The sequence below is a fragment of the Mastomys coucha genome, unplaced genomic scaffold (genome assembly GCF_008632895.1).
Source record: "Mastomys coucha isolate ucsf_1 unplaced genomic scaffold, UCSF_Mcou_1 pScaffold23, whole genome shotgun sequence".
NCBI classification, from domain to species: Eukaryota; Metazoa; Chordata; class Mammalia; order Rodentia; family Muridae; genus Mastomys; species Mastomys coucha.
The window spans coordinates 48,331,925-48,351,799 of NW_022196906.1; the positions used below are offsets into that span (position 1 = coordinate 48,331,925).

At 44.8% G+C, this 19,875-nt stretch overlaps 1 protein-coding gene and 1 long non-coding RNA gene across 2 annotated transcripts in view; one reads left to right on the forward strand and one right to left on the reverse strand.

Annotated features, from left to right (window-relative positions):
* LOC116073135 overlaps positions 1–19,875 on the reverse strand; it is a 36,099-nt gene that overhangs the window by 15,350 nt on the left and 874 nt on the right. Inside the window, exon 2 of the long non-coding RNA XR_004111686.1 lies at positions 2,063–2,105. This is a non-coding gene — a long non-coding RNA (uncharacterized LOC116073135). The remainder of the gene's footprint in view (positions 1–2,062; positions 2,106–19,875) is intronic.
* Gldn (gliomedin) overlaps positions 9,934–19,875 on the forward strand; it is a 51,767-nt gene continuing 41,825 nt past the window's right edge. The window contains exon 1 of the mRNA XM_031344823.1: positions 9,934–10,418. Within this exon, the coding sequence (XP_031200683.1) occupies positions 10,056–10,418 (363 nt within the window). The 5' untranslated portion in view covers positions 9,934–10,055. The remainder of the gene's footprint in view (positions 10,419–19,875) is intronic.

Consider the following 19,875-nt stretch of genomic DNA (forward strand, 5'->3'; position numbering starts at 1 on the left):
TTAATAGGGTTATTTGGTTCTCTGGAGTCTAATTTCTTGAGTTCTTTGTATATATTAGATATTAGCCCTCTATCAGATATAGGCTTGGTAAAGATCTTTTCCCAATTTTGTTGGTTGCCATTTTGTCCTATTGACAGTGTCTTTTGCCTTACAGAAGCTTTGTAATTTTATGACATTAATGATCTTACCCAGTACTGGATCCTGCATGCTACAATACCAACTTGCTAGGCAACATATGCCCACTGATGCCATGACAGGACTGTTACAGGGAGGTCACCAACTGCTTTCTGCTTGGGTTTGAGACTTACTCCATAGGAGGGAATTCATGACTGGCACTGTAAACCTGGTCAAAAAGTCTTAGGCCTGGTGGGAAACCTACCACTGTTATTTTACTAAATGAACATGTTGTCAAACTGCCTTAGAAATATTTATGTTTATATGCATGAATTTACGTTGCCTTCAACCTTGATCATAGACGCTTCTTTTTGCAGTAGGTAGTGGTTAGCGCAGAAACGCCTAACTGTTCAAAGTCTTGAGATTAAGTGCTGTTTTTTGTTTTTGTTTTTATTTTTGTTTTTGAGTGTTCAGCCCTAGATGTGACTCTGGAGGAGTGAAGTCCAGCAACTTCCCCCACAGCTCAAGGTTCAGGAAACATGGCAGAAGGAGAGGCGGGAAGAATATAAGAGCTGAAGGGCAGGAAGGAGGTCTGTGAAACTCTGTCTTCTTGGCTGTTGCACACATGAAATCAGAACATTGTGGGACCACCTCTACAAGACTTTCACAAGTTCAAGCCAGTCAAAATACCAGCGCCGATATGGAGAGGGCACAAGAAATGTCTGGATGAGGAGCTATAGGTAGTTAATAGCTTCTGGGGAAAAAGAGAGTCACATTTTTTTGGAATGTGGCCATTGGTAGGTTGCCCATGCAATGAATGGGCCCCCATACACTGAGATATAGACATTAACTGGACTCCCTGGGTTATAAAAATAAAACAGACTTGAAATAGAGAGAGGAATATGTTGGGGGAACCCAGAGAGAATCAAAGAAAGGAAGGAGGTTGAATATATGTACATTAGTGAAGAGTAAAAGTTTAAAATATTTTTTTAAATTACTAACATATTTCCTTGTCTGGAGGATGGGACAAGCACACCATATGACTAGTCTGGAGGCCCAGAAGACAATGTGTTGAAATAGGTTCTCTCTTCCTGCCATGTGGGTACCAGGGACTGAGCTCAAGTTGTCAGGCTTGGTGGCAAGCCCCCTCCCTGATGAGTCATCTTACTGGCTTCCTTGCTATTCATTGGAAGCGGATGATGCTGATGGAAATAAATGTGGAGAACTGAATGTCTTTGGCCTGGCTGCAGTGAGTGCTTCCCAGTTGTTCATGTGATCATCCCACTCTGTGTGCTGGGAATGAGAGGAGTGTTGCCCTCAAAGCAGCACAGAGGCTGAAGTGTGTCTCTGAGGCAGGGTCCTTGTTACCCCTCCTCCCCTCCCCATTTTTAAATTAAAAAGTCCTGATCTGGTAAGATGGCTCAGAAAGTAAAGATACTCGTCAATCAGCCTGATGGTCTGAATTTTATCCTTTGGTAGAAAGAAATTGTATACCCACATGGTAGAAAGAAAGTTGTCCTCTGATTTCTGTATTTGGGCTATGGCAGGCAGGTAGGCAGACAGACAGACAGACAGACAGACAGACAGACAGACAATATTTTTTAAATAAGCCCATATCAAGGTATAGTCTACTTGGTCATTGTCTAGATTCTGATTCTGCAAGGTGGCTCAGAAAAAATCTTGTAGCCTGATGAGACAAAATGATTTTCAAGAATTAATTGGCCTCTGGCCCTAGGTTCAGCCTCAGCTGAATTGTCTTTTATGTAGTGGAGGGGTTTGTTTGTCTCTTGCTAGAATCCAAACTGACCAGAGGTTTAGGACAATGACTTAATCTTTGTACCATCAGCCAAAGTAAAGGCGACAGGGCCAGCAAGAAGACTCGGGGGGTGAGGGGAGGTGAGGGGGAGTTACCACCATCTCTGACAATCTGAGGACTCAAGGTACCTACACGGAGAGAGAACCAGCTCCTGCTATCCCTGTGTCATGCACTCCTTCAGTAAAAACTAAAAGGAGACAGACACAAAATGAAGGCAGAGCTTTTAACCTGGTAGGCACAAGTAAGGGAGTCAATGTTTTTTCAGTAAAAGCAGCTTTCAAATATTGCTTCATAATCCCAGAAGTGCAGGGATCTGGGGACAGGTGTTTACTCTCACTGCCTTCAGACAGTGCATGGAAGGTCAGGGCATCTCACCTCCTCCCAGTTCAGGGAACAGGATTGGAGCTGAGCCTTTTCTCGGAGAAAAGGAGAAGCCTTTTCTGGGGTAGGGCCTTCCTTCCAAGTTATAGTCTCTGGGCTCTGCAGTGCCACCCTCTCTAGGCTTCACATTGCCTGGAGACTTTGGTATTTCCACCCAGTTTCTGGAGGGCTGCAGCCTGTCTTGTTTACCACTCTGGCTTCCAAAGTCATTGAGGAAAGGTTTTTATCTCTTATGGGTCTCAAATGCATCTTTCCTCCATGATCCATATTCATCTGTGAACTAGGGTGGCAGCAGCTTCCTCACCTAGCCTCAAAGTAAATCATGTCCTTGTTGTCACTGATCTCTCCATACCCTTCATAAAAGGCTACATCAGTACCTCATTGCTTCTCTTGTCTGGCGTATACGTGCAACATTCAGTGCTTGCCTGGCTCAGGTCTTCTACTCTTGGAGCCAAGTACCACTCTGAGCCCTTTTCTACTTCAGCAATCTGAAATCTCCCATTCTCTTACTTTCTCCTCACTACCTTGAACCCCAGCTTTGGGCCAAAATGTTTCCCACCTCCAATGAGCAGGTGTGGGTATGTGTGAATGTTTTTAACATCTTGACTGTGGATGCTCAGCCTTCCTTGAGCCTTGAATTCTCTATCTGTGGAACAATGTAGGTTGTACCCTAGAGCCAGGCACACTGCTCAGTGGTAACATGCTTACTCTGCACAAGGCTCTAGGTACCTCACCCAGCACCACATTAAAAAAAAATTTAAAGACCTGCCTACTCACTTCACAAGTCTATTGTGAGACTCAAATGACATAGGGAAGATCTTTGAAAATGGAAGTGCCCTTATCCATCTTAGCCATCTGAGGCTTTGTTTGCTTTGGTTTTGTTGTTGTTGCTGTTGTTTAAAAATTTTATTTCACTTTATATATATACCTTTTGTATGTATACATTATATATATATATATATATATATATATATATATATATATATATATACACATTGTATACGCATGTCTGTACACCACTTGTAAGCATGAGCCTGCAGAGGTCAGAAGAGGATGTTAGATCCCCTAGAACTGGAGTTCGAGCTATCAGTGAGCCTGAACCTCTGACCATCTTTCCAGACTGCTGAGGTTTTGTTTTATCCTTTCAAAAGCAATAGCTCAGGTTTCAGAAGTAGAGCTTTGCGGTATTAACTCACACCCATGGATTCAGCAGTTTCAAACTCATACGTAATCCTCACAATCTCATAGAACCTGAGCCTAAAGCTTCATATTCTAGTTGTTTCTGAGCACAACCTTTGTTATTCACTGAAAAGCCACACCTGCACATGAAAAAGAAAAAGGTTCCTCTCTACATCTGACCTGGTCACTAGTAGAACTGGCAGCCCTGTGTCTAACACAAACTGGGTGGTTAACAGATAGATATGGGGATGCTCCCGATTCCCCTTCAGGAAAAGTCATACCTTCCCTGGTCTTAGGGTTGAGCTTAGGAGCTACTTCTGCTGCAGAAAGCCACCTAGCCCTAGGTCTTGCTCATCTGTGGACAGCCTGCATCTGCTCTGTGACCAAGCAGAACAGCGAGAAGCCAGCCAGCCATTCTGGCCTGACACAGGGAACTTTCTTTTTTATTCAGGGTCTTACACTATAACCCAGGCTGGCTAGAAAACTCATTATTTAGCCCAGAAAAGTCTGATGACAGTCACCCTGCCTCAGCCTCCTGAGTTTATAGGTGTGAGCTACCATGCCTGGTATAGTACAGAATATTTTGATGGGCAGTCCCACAGTTCCCAGTTCCATGGTGAGCTGGCCAGGTTTTGCAGGTTGAATTTAGACAGCTAAATGCTGTTTTCCCACCAGTTCCTTTATAGATAGGTGCTGATCTCTAAGAAACATCTTGCACCTCAGATTCCATCTCAACATCAACCTATGACAATTTGCTACAGTGATCTATGTCAGGGCTCACGAGAGAGTCTATGTCTGTTACGAAAAAGAAAAGAACAAAACAGTTGATGATGGGAGCAGAGGTGGAATGTCTACAGCTGTAACCATGGGCAGCTTTGCACCTAACAATAAACAGGTGGCTCAATGGTCTAAAATACTGAGCTGTATGTAAGGTGGAATTCTGTGGGTCCCTGCCCAACTTGGACCCAAATCTCCCAAGTGTAGCAAAGTCACCAGCTCTTATCCCTAACTCCAGAGACATCCTGATTTAATATTGTCACCTTGAGGTTCCAAAGCTGACTTCTAAGAAAATGGAAAGACATGCTATATATTATGAAAAACTACACTAGAAAATAAGCAGACTGTGACGGTTCATGCCCAGAATGCCAGCACTTTGGAGGCTGGCACAAGAGAACTGCAAAGAGTTTGAGGCTAAATATGGGCTACATAGCAACTACCAGATCAGCTAGAGCTATTTAGCAGAATAAACAACAGAAAAGGCCAGATGTTATGGTAAGTGCCTGTAATTCCCACACTGGGAATGTGCAGGCAGGATGATCAGAAACTCAAGATCATTCCTAGCTGTGTAGCAAGACCTGGATATATGTGTGTCCTGTCTTAAACCAACCACATCAAGTTAGGGTCAATATTAGCCAAAAGACACCTAAATGTTAGTCACAGGCCTGTTTTTCAGTATTCTTTATATATGCAGATGAAGTTGTTACATTCTAGAATTTAACACTGCTGGTTCATTTGAAAAGATGGTAGAGAAGCCAAGGTTAACCTTGGTGAAGGGAGACATCATGCAGAGCTTCCCCAGTGACTGCAAGTCTTGGCAATAAAAAGCTATGTTTTAGCATGCAAATCTGTCATGTACACTTGAAACTCCTCATGGCTTTGCATTGTATTTACAATAAGGACCCCAGCCCTAAAGGTCCCACCCTTTTGGTCCAGCCTCGGACTTAGCTTCTGCTTCTGCCTCTTCCCTCCCCTCTCCCTGTTCTGAATTCTATCTATGCTGCAGCCATGCTGCCATTTACACTGTCCTCAAATAAACCATAACACTTACTACTGTGGAACCCTGCATGCATTCTGCCTGAGATTCCAGCCCTGCCCTAGCCTTGTTTAGTTTGGCAACTGTTCCAGGCTTAGGCATTATTTCTAAAGGGAAAGCCTTTACCAGCTCCTTACCCTTAGGTCTAGAACAGGATCCTCAGTCATGTGATTTTTCAGAATTTCATTCCTTCTGCCATAGCATTTATCCATAGTCTTGTTAAGAATTATACTCCCTTGGAGCTAGGTATTCTGGCACAAGCCTATAACCCCAGGCAGGCAGGAAGACAAGAGTTCAAGAACAACCTGGCTGCATAATGAGGCACATCCCTCCCCTCCTTCCAGTTGTGGGGGTGGAGCCAAGGGTAGTGGTGCATGCCTCAAATCCTTGCTTCCAGGAGAGGCAAGAAAATCCAGAGTTCAAGGTCATCTTCAGCAACCGGTGAGTTTGAGGCCAGGTTGGGCTACCTGGAACCCTGTCTCTAAAATTAATTAATTACTTCTATTAATTAGTTAATAGTAGCAATGAGAGTTAAACTGAGGTTGAATGAAGGCTACACACAATGACAGCTTGGAGACACACAAAGAACAGAAGTCATAGCATAGCGCTTGGTCTTAGGTGCTTTGAACTTATGTTAAATAAAATGACTCAATTCATAATCAGGGAAACATGCTATGGGACAAGCTGGAGAATAGTTCTCAGTTTGATTTTATTCTCTGGAGCCCTAACGTTAGCTAGACAGAATTCATTTTAGTGACTGCTATTTAGCCTCTGGGGGAAAAAGTATCTGCTTTTTAATGGAAAAATTGTTTCGCATTGTGAAGGCAGCACATTGTATTCTTGGCTTCTTTGGTCTCCAGTGGAGGGAATTTGTGTATCTCCCTGTACCTCTACCGTATCTTGAATCTCCTGTGTCAATAAAGAAAGCCAAGCTGATAGCTAAATTTTTTGAAATTAATAAGTTGAAAGTACCAACCCATCCAGAAGAGAACCAGGCAGGTCACACTGTGTAAATGCATCTGCCTCTCAAGACATCTCAAGAGGCTTAGGAATCAGCAGATGAGGGCCTCGCAGAACCAATCTCAAAGGCAGAATGACTGAGGCAAACACTCGAGTTTTAAAAGTTTCTGAAGCACTTAAAGTTCAGTTTTAGGCCATCCCAGGACATCTCAGGGCAAAGACACTTGTCAACAGGCCTGACAACCTGAGTTCCATTCCTGGGACCCACATACTGGAAGGAAGAACCATGTCTTGCAAGATGTCCTCTGACTTCAATATATATGCTACAGCACAGGTGCACTTCAACACATACACATGCAGATAGATAGATAGATAGATAGATAGATAGATAGATAGATAGATAGATAGATAGATAGACAGGCAGACAGATGAACAGATAATAGGAAGATGATAGATAAATGATAAATAAATAAATGGATGATAGAATTATAAGAATTTTAAAAGTTCAGTTCTCAGAAAGCATCAACATGTTTCTACTTGGCACAGATCTGAGCTGTTAGAGGAAAATGATGAGGACAACTTAGATTCCAAAGCCCACGTTCATGGTCACTGAACCAGTGAGGCTTGCAGAGGTCAGGGAGAGGGGACATGTGGCCTTGATAAGGAAATGGCAACATGGACTAATAAGTCAGAGAAGGCATAAGGTGTTGCTGTGACATTCTGGTGGTAAGATGGTCATGGACAGGAGACAGAGGGAAAATAGGAACAGGAACAGGGAAAAGCAGCTGGTTAGAGTCACCATGAGGGGAATGATTGAAGGTAGCCCTCTGACAGGTGATAGTATCGTGTCCACTCTTCCCTGCATGGGAAGACTGAGGAAGTGGCTCACAGGAAGGGGGCTGCCTTCCCTTTACCCTTCTTCTACCTGTCTCTTGGCTCCAGCGCAATAGCCCAGGTGCCCCACCCACTCTTCCTACTAGGCCACAAGCCTTTTGAGTCCCAGATGTCAGGAGGAGCAACTTCTTGGCTTGAGGGATTCCATCTCCATTCTGTCTCCAGCTGTGGTCCTGACTGCAGAGAAAAAGTGCATTTCAGGCTAGCACTACACTTTCAAACATTAGAAACCAGCCTTGCAAGAAAGGTGAAGCCCCAGCTCCACGGCATATGAACATGCCATGTTCATAGTCCGTGTCACTAGCACCACACATACATGTCCCTAGAAAGGTCACCCATGACCTTTCACTCACTCATCCAGCTGCTCATCTGGCAGATAATTACCAAATACCCAATCGGATTACCCACCTGTTGGGAATGGCAAGGACCAACACATCTGTCACCGACCTCTGGAATCTTACGTTGTGTTGCTGACAGGTCATCCATCTTTGCTGTAGTGAATGATAAGATAAAGAAAAGCTCGGGAGGAGCCCTGATGTTCCCTCTGTCTCTACTGATTGTCTTGCTTACTCCTGTATCTTCAATGCCCACCACAGAGGCAGACACACAGGAAGGGCTCAGTAAAGGGTTACTGAGTTGAGTGGAGAGCCTATGGGTGCTGAGCCCCAGCTCTGCCTTTCTCTGTGCTTTCTCTCTGTAGCCCAATCCTAGCATGAATTAGAAAGAAAGGATATATAACAATTCTTCTAACAGGATCTAATACGTTTGAGATGGGAGGAACTGGAGGAAGTTATTGATATCATCCCCCTCCAGGTATCACATTTGGGCCCTTCCTGATTTCTAAATTCCACCTCGTGTAGCCACTCTTCTAAAAATACTCAAGTGGGTTGGAGTTTCTATGGAAGCCCAAGGATCTGAACCTGGACTCAGGACTGTGGTTAAGATGGAGCTTCAGTTGTCTTGGGCTTCTCCAAGACATAGTTCACTCTGAAAATATGTCTGACCCAAACCACATATTCTCTCTTTTGGTAGGGAGGCTACCCGCGTCGACTGGATGGCAGAGGCTCTGGAGGGAGATGCAAAGCTCGGCTGCTCCCTTGTCCTTGGCCCCACCCTTATCATGACCTATTCTTTCCCCAGGACTGGCTCAAACAGTTGTGGCTCCCAGGCTAGAAGAGCCCTTTTCCTTGACCACTGTAGGTGAGCTGGCTGCAGAGAGCCACTGTCTCTTTGGGCTATCCGACTGTGGAAGCAGCAATATTGGCCTCTACTTGAGTCTTCCCATCTGACCAGGACCCCCTGAAAGTCCGGGATTTCTAGGGAAGTAGTGCCATTCTGAGAGAAGCTGACAGAGTGAAGAGGTCTCCTGAAAAGGCTCTGAAGTGACTCAATTCAAGAGATGGTGGTTGTAGATGAGGGTTTTGAGACAGGGTTCCTACTATCCCTAAATTATCCAGTCTAGGCTGCTGCTGCTGCAGCCTCCAGAGTGCTGGGTTTATTTTGAGATGTGCACCACTGGATCCGGTGTGGAACACTGACTCTTGGGTCAGAGCAGGCACCCAAGCTTAGAGGGAAGAGAGACTGTTGGTTGTGAAAGTGAAATGGTAAATGTAACCTAAGGAAGTTTCCAGTCCTGAGCAGGCTCTGCAGCCCTTCAGCTGAAAAGAGCTTCAATATGTTTGCAGGAATTTGCTTAGAATATCCTAAGTAGGGAGTGGAGCAATGGATTGGTGGTTAAAAACATTGGCTGCTCTTCCGAAGTACCCAGGTTCAATTCCCAGTACCTACATGGAGGCAGACAACTCCTTAATTCTGATGCCTTCCTTCTGGCCTCTGTGGGCACTAGGCACACAGCTAGTATACAGATAGACAGACAAAACACCCATACACATAAAATAAAATAATAAATACATAAAGTGGAAAACACGCCTGTAGTTCCAGCACTCAAGAGGCTGAAGCGGGAGTGAGTTCAAGACCAATTGGAGCTATGTAGTGAAATCCTGAAGTGTAGCTCTGAAATAGAGCTCTTGCCTAGCTATTGTAAAACCCTGGCTTTGATCTCCAGCAAGGAGGTGGGGGTGGGGGACTGAGAAAGGACACTGGGGACCATGCCACTCCCAGATGTCTGGCATTGTCGCTGGCTTTGGAACCAGGTCTCCAAAATCTTTTTTTCCTCATCATTTTGCTGCCTCCCTGGTCTGGGTCTCAAGGGAAAGTTCTTAGTCCTAGAAGTTGTCTTTGGGATGGTCCTTGCTTGCTAAGCCAACCTGGCCTTTCAGCTTCTGATGGGTGGCTTTTTACACTTCTAATGCCAACCATCTCCCTGTCTTCCACTGTCCTCGTTCTGGGAAAGATCTCTTAGGGTCTTCCATGGCCACATGGTGGCCTTGAGGGGAGGAGGGGTGATGGGCAGCCTGGGCCTGGGCCTGGGCCTGGGCCCAAGCAGCAGACCTCCCAAGAACAGGGCGTTTGGACATGCTTATGGTTTTCTCCAAAGATGACTGGAGGGAGATGGGGGTGGAATCTAGAAACTTCTCAGGCTTTAAGAATTCCTGCCCTCCCCCTCAGTCTGACCCTGACTATGCCTGTCTGGGCCCTGGCAATGCCCACGGGCAGGACAGCAAGAAAAGGAAGGGAGGCCTGTTTGCTATTTGCTTGGTCTCCCCTCCTCCACACTTGTCTCCTCTGGCTTCTCACCCCCTTGCTGCCCGCCTGTCCCTCTGGGCTTCTGGGGCGCCACCACTACTGTCCCCAACCCGCTTCGCCAGACGGGTTTCAAGACAGCTTGACTCACGGCTCTGCCACCAGCCCACGGCTCGCACACGCGAGGCTATAAAACCTGCCAGTGCGGGAGGAGGCCCAGTGCTGCCCTGAGTCGTCCGGCCTGAACACGCAGACATGACCCGAGCCGCAGAGCGAGGCCAAGGGGCCACAGGCTGGGGGCTGCGCGGCGCCCTGGTGGCCCTGGCGGTGCTGTCGGCGCTGAACGCCGCGGGCACCGTGTTCGTGCTGTGCCAGTGGCGCGGGTTGAGCGCGGCGCTGCGGGCGCTGGAGGCGCAACGCGGCCGGGAGCAGCGCGAGGACAGCGCCCTACGCGCCTTTCTGGCAGAACTGAGTCGCGCGCCGGCCAGGGTCCCCGAACCACCCCAGGACCCTATGAGCGCAGCGCGCAACAAGCGCAGCCACAGCGGCGAGCCAGCGTCACACATCCGCGCCGAGAGCCAGGACATGATGATGATGATGACCTACTCCATGGTGCCGGTAAGCAGGGGCTCGGCCCCGTGGCGCCCCCGTCAGGCTAGGGCTGTGGGAGATGGTGGGAACCAGGATCCCCTGGCCAGGGGCAAAGTCCTGGAGAGAATCCTGGGTATCTATGTGGTTAAGGAGGTCATTCTGGCACGCTGCTTAACTCTTTTGAGATCAGTCTCTTCATACAGGGACCAGGAAGGGCAAGTCTTCGCTTCTGACATCTTTTGAGTCTGCAGGTAAATGAGGGGCTTGAGCAGTATTAAGAGCCTTTCCCAACTTTTGACAAAAGTTTTCTGGGTGTGAACTGACCCACAGCCGCAGCTCCCTGTGGCAGACTCTCTGCAACCAAAGAGGTGACTTTTCTTCAACAAAGGATTCCTTTGCTGGCACAATCTAGGAGTTAGGTTTTCCATCCACCTGGCCTCATCCCTGTAAAGACTATAACCAAACTAACCACCTATAGGCTGGAAGTAGCTCTCAAGCTGTTCCAACTAGGAGGAACTGATGCAGTGTAACTTTTATTAGCATGCGAATACGCACTGAGGACACCAAGATTTTTAATGTGGGGCCTGTGGGTCGCTTAACAAGTTCAGAAAAATGGAAAGCCAGAACTGCTGGTGTGTGAGCATTCTCAAACATACAACATGTGCATCCAGGGAAGATTCCGGCATTAATCTTTTCTTTTTTTCTGCTAAGCACCCCTCCTCCTCCCTCCCTTCCTTCTTTCCTTTGACAATCTCATATAACCTAGGATGGCCTTCAACTGACTGTATAACCAAGGGTGACCTTGGACTGCAGCTCTTCTCCCGCTTTGGTGCCAGGATTACAGGCATGTGCCACAACCCCCCTGGGCCTCTCTACATTCCCTAAGCTATTCTATTGCACATTCTCTTCCTGCGAGTTGAGAAACAGTATTCTAAAGGAAAGACTTTTAAAGAAAAACTTCCTTTCTTCCAGTTTTCGGGTGTTCCATTTTGGTTGATTTGCATCCAGTGGTTCTGTAACAGCTATACTTAGGTCACATCCCATGCCCCTTCCATTTCCCATTCCCCTTTCATTCGCTCCAATAGCCATGATCTTATTTCACTTTATAGTTAGAACATGTCCAATTGACCCTCCAAGTCCAGTGAGCCATACTTTGGAATCCTATATATTTGAAGAGAAGTCTACTTTAAACATTTGCTATTATTAAAGAAGCTTTCAACGACCATGTGTGAGCTTAAAGGCTTTTAGAACTACAAACACCACACACTTCAAATACCTAGTCTGAGAAAGGTCAAGCTTTCCATTTCTGGCTCCACATTTTTACTCAAGTAAACATTTTAAAAATCAAGCCTAAGCAAAAATTTCAGAAACTATGGCCTTTGTAAGATGAAGAAGACTCACCGGAGAATTCTAGGGCACTCTTTTGTCCCTTCATTCTGCATTTTAAGGGTTTTTTAAAAACCTTACAAGAGAGATGCTTCTGCGCAACAACACTTCATACCTTTAATCCTGCTTTTAAGGTAGATGGCTTGGATCCAAATTGCAGCCTATTCAGTCACTAACGTAAGAGAATAAGCCTATTTCCCAGGTCACTCTGAACACCTGCTGCTATTACAGATTAGCACAGAAACTGCAGCTAACAGCTAGCAGCAGCAGCACCCACTGACCTCACAACGGCAGTGACCTTTTTGAGTCACTGAGATGCAGCAAGACCAGAATACAACGATCACACTGATGAGTGTTGTCTTCATGGAAGTAGTCTGGGTGCCATACACACTCTAAGAATGCTGCAACTCTACCGTGCACAGAAGTACCCTGGGGATGGTGTGCAGTGCAGGTTGATTCACATAGTCCAGGACAGTGGTTCTTTTTTTTGTTTGTTTGTTTTTGTTTTTGTTTTGTTTTTGGTTTTTGGTTTTTGGTTTTTCGAGACAGGGTTTCTCTGTATAGCTCTGGCTGTCCTGGAATTCACTCTGTAGACCAGGCTGGCCTCAAACTCAGAAATCCACCTGCCTCTGCCTCCCAAGTGCTGGGATTAAAGGCATATGCCACCACCACCCAGCTAGGACAGTGGTTCTTAACCTTCCTAATGCTGCAACCCTTCAATAGAGTTCCTCATGCTGTGGTGACCCCCCCAACCATAAAATTATTTCATTACTACTTCACAACTATAACTTTACTCCTGTTATGAATCATAATGTAAATATCTGATATGCGGCCCCCTATGGGTGTCATGATCCAGAGGTTAAGACCCACTGATCTAAGGTATGAAATTCTTCATGACTAACAAGTGTCCACCAATACCAGTGCTGCAGGTTTGAGGGCCACATTTGGAGTAAGGAGGTCCTAGAACCCTAGAGTCATCAGAGAAATCTGAAACCTTATCAGTGCCTGAATCCACCCTAGTTATTATTCCAAGTGGATCAGTCTGAGGTGTGGCCTGGGACTGAGAGCTCACTTACCGGCAGACAGGAGGTTGATATGAGATCCTGAGGTCAGTCAGGTACCTGGTTTAAATGCTTTCAGTTCCCACCAGGCCTTGCTTTAAGCAATGGAGCCAATTTTACTGCTGAAATGCCTTTGTTTGCTTGCTTGTTTTGCTTAATTATAACAATATATTTCTCATCCTCACTAATTTTCTCTTCAAGAAACCAATTTACTACAAATAAAACTCTGGTCATCTCAAGTAGACTTGCTAAGTCTTAGGAAGTCTTAACAGTTAAGAGAAGACTCTAGAATAAGTCATGGAGGTAGACATGTCCACTTCTTATGATTGAAATACCCATCCACCTCCAGGGCCTTTTTCTATAGTATCAGGTCTTGAGTATAAGATCTGTGGAGGATCCCAGGGCCTCACGCTCAGACTCTGTGTTGGAGATCTAGGGACAAGAAGCAAGCTCTATGCGGATTAAAGCCAGCATTTTCAAATAACTATCCAGAGTGGTCTGTTTATCCAAGACGAGCTATCTTGTGGGTTGTTTCTGTGTTTTGGGCTAAAACCAAAAGCACACACTCAGCAGGGGCATTCTGATCTGCACTCTCTGGTTGACTTTGTTTTTTAAAGAAAAAAATCAGTAATTATCACTGAAGTATGGTTAATTTGACATAGACAAGCATATTAAAGATTTTTTTGAAGCAAGTGAATGTTTTGGAGGAAAGGTGTTGAGTGGGACAGAAGGCATGCGGGAAGCCATGGAAGGATGAGCACTGACTTACCTCCTCCTGGCCTGTAGGGGGCACACTGCTGCCTTGTTTCTCTTTCCCACAACCTTTCATAATCTTCTCTTCCAACAGAATCCATTGGGCCTCTCCCCATTTCTCTCTACATGCATCTTTGTTCTCCTGCCCCTCCTTCTCCTCCTGACTCCTCTTTCTTTGCATCTTACTGATCTCCTGGTACTTTTGCTGTTATCCTTTCTGACCCCAGATCTAGAGCATCCAGAAGAACTTTCACTTAAAAAAAAAATTAAAAATCAAAGTAACACAGAAAACCTGAAATGTACAGAGGCTGATGAGACTGCATCTCCATAGCAATTGTTAGCCATCGCTGCCAAGCACACTCCCACACCCGATATATCATTCAAAAGTCTGGACACTTCTCTAATAAGAAAGCCACTTTTTCCATTTTAAAGTAAATCCAAATAATTTATCAAGGAAGATAAGTATAATTAAATAATTTTCTGATATGAGGGGCATTTGATAGAGTTTAAGACCTACACCAGAGTGCTATTTTAGAGAAGGTTTTTCTATGTCATAGGCTAGCCTTGAGATCTCTATCTGCCTGAGTCTCCTAAGCACTGGAATTTCCATACCTCTTTGCTCAATTTTCTATATATTTTTTTAAAAAAATTTATTTCATTTGTATTGGTATTTTGCCTACATGTATGTCTGTGTGAGGATGTTGGATCCTCTGGAACTGGAATTACAGACAGTTGTGAGTTACCATGCTCAAAACTAGGGTTCTCTGGAAGAATGGCCAGTGGTCTTAACTATTTTATTTTGCTTTGTCGACCAGGCCAGGCCAGCCTCCACCTCAACTCAGAGATCTACCTGCCTCTGCCTCTCAAGTGCTGGATTAAAGCCATGTGATATCGTCACCCAATTTTCTATAATTTTAAAGGTTTATTTTATGGTATACATTTTACCTGCATATATGTGTATGTGCTGTGTATATACTTGGGAATCCGAAGAAGGCTTCAGATCACCTGGGAATAGAGTTACAGAAGGTTGTGAGCCACCATCTGGGTGCTGGAAACTCAACCAGGGCCCCACCGAGTGTTCTTCTTAAACACTGACCCATCTCTCCAATACTTTTTAATGTATAACATTATAATGCAAATCAATAGATGCTGTCTTAACAAGGTAAAATATAATGAGCATCCCAACCAAACCAGATTTCCACTCACTAGCAATCATCCTAAGGGCACTGTCTACTATCACTATAGGTAGCTCAGTTTGTCCTAGGACTAGCCAGAGAAATTAGACAAAGGAAAGTAGTTGAATATGTGTTAAGAAGTGAGAGTCTGGCTCTCATTAGATTATATTATTATATACCTGGAAAACCCAAGAAAATTTCCTGATAACCTACTCATCTAAACAATACCAGAATTCCTTGGGAAGTAAAACCTTAAAGTCTGACTGCTCCTTTCATTCTCTTGGTCACACCCAGTACCTCCCAACCTCACCTTCCTGCCTTCTTCTGTTTTTCTTTTGTGACCCACTGAGTCCAGTGAGTGTTTCTTGCTACAATGTTAACAGAATCCATTGGCTTGATCTTGTGTGGGTAACTGTAGCTGCAGAGAGCTCAGGGTGCAGAGGACATAGCAGTTACAACTCTGCTTAGGTTAGGTCTCAAACTGGGAACAAATGTCTCAGATTTCTATTTAACAAATCAAAGCAGATTCTGGCCACTGGGTTCTCCCAGCCTCTCTCTGTTCCTACCAGTTCCAGAGTCCCTTACCCTGAACTCTCCCTCCAACCCCGGGGCCAGGTCCGGCCTTCCTTCAGCTGCTCTTCCCTATATAATCCAGCCATTTTGGGGACACTGGTCTCTCCCTCTTTCCCTCTCTCCCTCTCCCTCTCTCTCCCCCTCCCCCTCCCCCTCTCCCTGCCTCTTCCCCTTCCCTTCCCTTTGTCTCCTTGTCTCCTGACTTACCCCTCCCCCTCCTTCCCATCTATTCTCTCAGGGTGGATCAGTCTGTCCATGTTCACTCTGGACTTTTCCAGGATCCTCTGGCTATGCTCACCTTCCTATCTACAATAAACCGTTTCCTCCACCATACCTAATCTGGTGTGATACCTAACACTGCCCATCCTCTGGTTCTAACGTTCTGTCCCCTCTTCTTCCATATTCTGTGAGCCTTGGTGAGGCTGATCTATATGTCCCACTTATCACTAATTCTCAAATATCACTTATTCTCCAGACTTTGAGCAGTTGGAGGTATTTTTTATTACCTTCCATCTACTGCAGAAAGAGATTTCTTTGGGGCTAACAAGACAGCTCAGCAGTTGAGGGCACTTACTGTAGATTCTATTCCCAGCACCCACAGGGTTGCTCACAACCATCTGTAACTCCAGTTTCAGGGGACCCACGACCTTGTCTGGTCTCTGTGGGCACTACAAGTGTACAGTGCACAGACATATATATGAGCCAAATGCCCATACACATAAAAAAAAAATACTTTTTTCTGACCAGGACTGAGAGCAGTAGTAAACCATGGATATGAACATAAATATTCAGTAGGTTAATGATTTCCCTTGCCATGGATTTTTGGCCAAGTTTACAATATCAGGCATGAATTCCCTTTCTGAAGCAGGTCTCAGATCCAATCGGAAAGCAGTTAGTCAACCCTATTATGTGTGAGTTATTATTGTAACAGTGGGCACACCTTACCTGGTAAGTTGATACTGCAGGATCTAGTGCTGGGTAAGACCACTGACAACTTTTTTCCTCCAGTGTCCAGTGCTTCCCAGCACCATGAAAGCTAGATAGCCAACAGGAAGTTGCCAGATGAGTTCAAAAGTCCTGTAACCGAAGGGTATGCGATCTTCAGCCATAGGCTCTTGTCTGGTTATGGTGGGATACCAAGAATGACGACAGTGGCTATGGTTTGGGTGCCTCTGGGATCTCTTTGACTAATAGCTTACATGGAAGCATCCCCTGACTGGATTTTCATTTAATAACCCATGCCTTGGGTAAAGCATTGGCCACCCATTCATGATAGTCCTATTTAAATGTTTTACATTATATTTTTATTAGCTTATGAAGTGCTGTGCACATGGGCTTTTTCTTACATCCTTACATTTGGTAACACACCACCTCAGCCACTTGTCTCTCTTCCCCTCTTCTCCTATCAGTGCTTAAACCGTTTACCCCCAGTTCTCACCCCCAAATGTCTTTTAAACATGTTGGAGAAAACCAATTTTTAAAATTTGTTTGTTTTGTTTAACATGTATAACTGCTTTTGTTTATGTGTATGCCTCTGCGCCATGCACATGCCTGGTACCCACAAAGTCAGAAGAAGGCATTGCATCCCCTAAAATTGGAATTTCCATGTAAGTGCCGGGGACCAAACCTGGGTCCTCTACAAGAACAAGTGTTCTTACCCGCTAAGCCATCTTTCTAACCCCAGATATCTTAATTTTAAAATGTATTTTGCAACTACCCTAAAATATAGTTTCATCCTTTACCATGACAAGATCAATAAAGTTTGATATCACACTGTGCCAAGGAAGCTGAAGGAAAATAGCTAGGCCCTTGCTCTGCTGTTAGGTTGAGAAATGATACAGTCCACGAGGAAATTGATTTGGCAAATCTAGAAAAACTGAGAATACATTTCCCCTTTGACCCTGCAGTCTCATTCATGAGAGCATACCTTGCATAACAGACTACCATGCCCCTGAGTGGCATGTTCTTAGTCACTAGTTGCAGAATCTTTGTGAATACAAAAGGCTGTGATGACCACATTCATCAATCATGTAAGAGGATGAGCCACAGCACTGGTAAGTAGCAGTGAAGCCAGAACAAGGAGATTCTCTGTCTGCTTGAACTAATCCCCAGATGCATTCCAAGCAAAGGATATTAGGCAGAAAAAAGTATGTGTTGTTTTAACTTGTACCTAAGAAAATGGAAAATAAATAGAAAAACAAACTTACCGAGGGTAAGAAAGATTTTTTTCATTATTACTTAGCTTTATGTATTATTTCTGAGTATTTGGCTGAATTACTCTTTTCTTGATGTGGATGAAAAGACCTACAAAGCACAGGTACCATGGCTGATGCCCCAGAGCACATCAGCCGCTGTGACAACTGTAATCTCTTAGTTCATTTTCTGCTGTTATAACAAAACACACAGTATCAGGTAGTTTATAATAATCAAACTGTATTTGGCTCATAGTTCTGAAAGTCCAGGAACATGGTGCTGGACTCTCCTGATACATCATACATGGCCAAGCACAAGGTTGCTAGCTCAGGTCTCTTTTTCATATAATGATGTTGATGTAGTAATGGGAGAACTCCCCTCATTTGATCCTAATCAACTTCCTAAATTCCCACTTCCGAATACAAGTAACATATGAATTTGAGAGGTTGGTTCCCAACATGTGGCTTTGGGGAACTTGTCCAATGTAGTATATACCCTGACCATAGCATGCAGCAAATACTCTTGCTGATAGCAGCCATGCAAGAACCAGAGCCCACTCTTAATTGTTTTCAGGAGAAGCAAAAATATAGGAAATACCTCAACTTTTTTTTTTTAAAGATTTATTTATTATTATATATAAGTGCATTGTGGCTGTCTTCAGACGCACCAGAAGAGGGCATCAGATCTCATTATGGGTAGTTGTGAGCCACCATGTGGTCGCTGGGATTTGAACTCAGGACCTTTGGAAGAGCAGTCGGTGCTCTTACCCACTGAGCCATCTTGCCAGCACCAGAATGTCTCAACTTTTAAATATAGAAAGCAGAGCAAGAAGGAGGAGGAGGAAGAAAGAAAGGAAGGAAGGAAAGAAGGAAGGAAGGAAGGAAGGAAGGAAGGAAGGAAGGAAGGAAGGAAAGAAGGAAAGAAGGAGAGAGAGAGAGAGAGAGAGAGAGAGAGAGAGAGAGAGAGAGAGGACTTAGTTGGAACAATTTTGACTAAGCAACATTCACATTGCTAGAGGCCATCTTAGGACATCCAGCATCCTAAGTGTAACCGTTGTGTCTTGGGTGGTTTTAAACAAACTTGATCTATTTAACTTGATCACAGACTTGTTATTTATTAGCCTGATTCAGAATACATTGTGTGTGAGGGGGAGGGGTGAACCACTAGTATGGTTGTTAGATTTAAGGTAGAAGTGATTTCTGGCATTTGGTTTGGTTCAGCTTGATTTATTTTTAAGTGCATGTGTATGTGTGTGTATGCATCTGTGGGTATCTATGTGTGTGTGTCTAGGTTTTATGTGCACACTGAGTGCAGGTTCCCACAGAGGTCATCAGAAGAAGGAGTCAGACCCTAACATTTCCAATGCTGTAGCTTTACTATAGTTTGCTGACCCCATGCTAACCATCATCTCTGAGGAAGTGCTGGAGTTGGTGAACCCAAGCTGCTAAGTCAGCTTTGTTCCCTGAAGGCAAGACAGAGCCACTGTGAGGGTGTGGCAGCACTCAGGAGGTGGGGCCTGGGCTGAGCTAAACTACTGCCTTCCCAAATCAGGAGAGTCAATGTTGAGACAGGTTCTATGCATTCACAAACCCCAAATGTCTGCCCTCTTCCAATTCTATTCTGTTCAGTTGGAGGGGATAACAGATATCTCATGAGCGCCTGTCATAAAGAGAGGACATGACAGGAAATTAACCTGATACAAGAGCATACAAAAGGGTAGCCAAAATAAAAACCCATATGCAGACTTGGCAGGTGGGTTTCTGTACCTTCGGGGTGACATTTGTGCCAAGGCAGTGTTACTAGAGAAAACCTGACACTATGTGGGTAGTTCGGATGTCAGGAAGTTGTCCTAGGGGTTAATGGTGGAGGGAGAACTTGAAGTAACATCTCTGCTAGGATCTTGGCCGTTGGTCTTGGTACTTTGGCACCTCCCCCACCCCTAAATCTGGCTGTGCCTTAGGTAATGCTAGTATGCAGAAGAAGAGCTGACCCCTTCACAACAGCCTTCAGAACCTTCTTCATGAACACCTAACTTTGCATATGCACTAAGAAAACATATAGTGTTAACACACTTCATTCTATTGTATCCATCAATTCCACAGCTACAGATGCAATCCAACACACATTAAAAATAATTGAGGGCTCTCTCTCTCTCTCTCTCTCTCTCTCTCTCTCTCTCTCTCTCTCTCTTTCTCTCTCTCTCTCTCTCTCTCTGGCTCTGGCTCAGTTGCTCTCCATCATATTGTGTCTGTACGTGTACACACATGTTGCAAGCATGCACATATATGTATATATGGGAGCCAGAGGGTGCTGTCAAGCATGTTTCCCTGTCACTCCCCACCC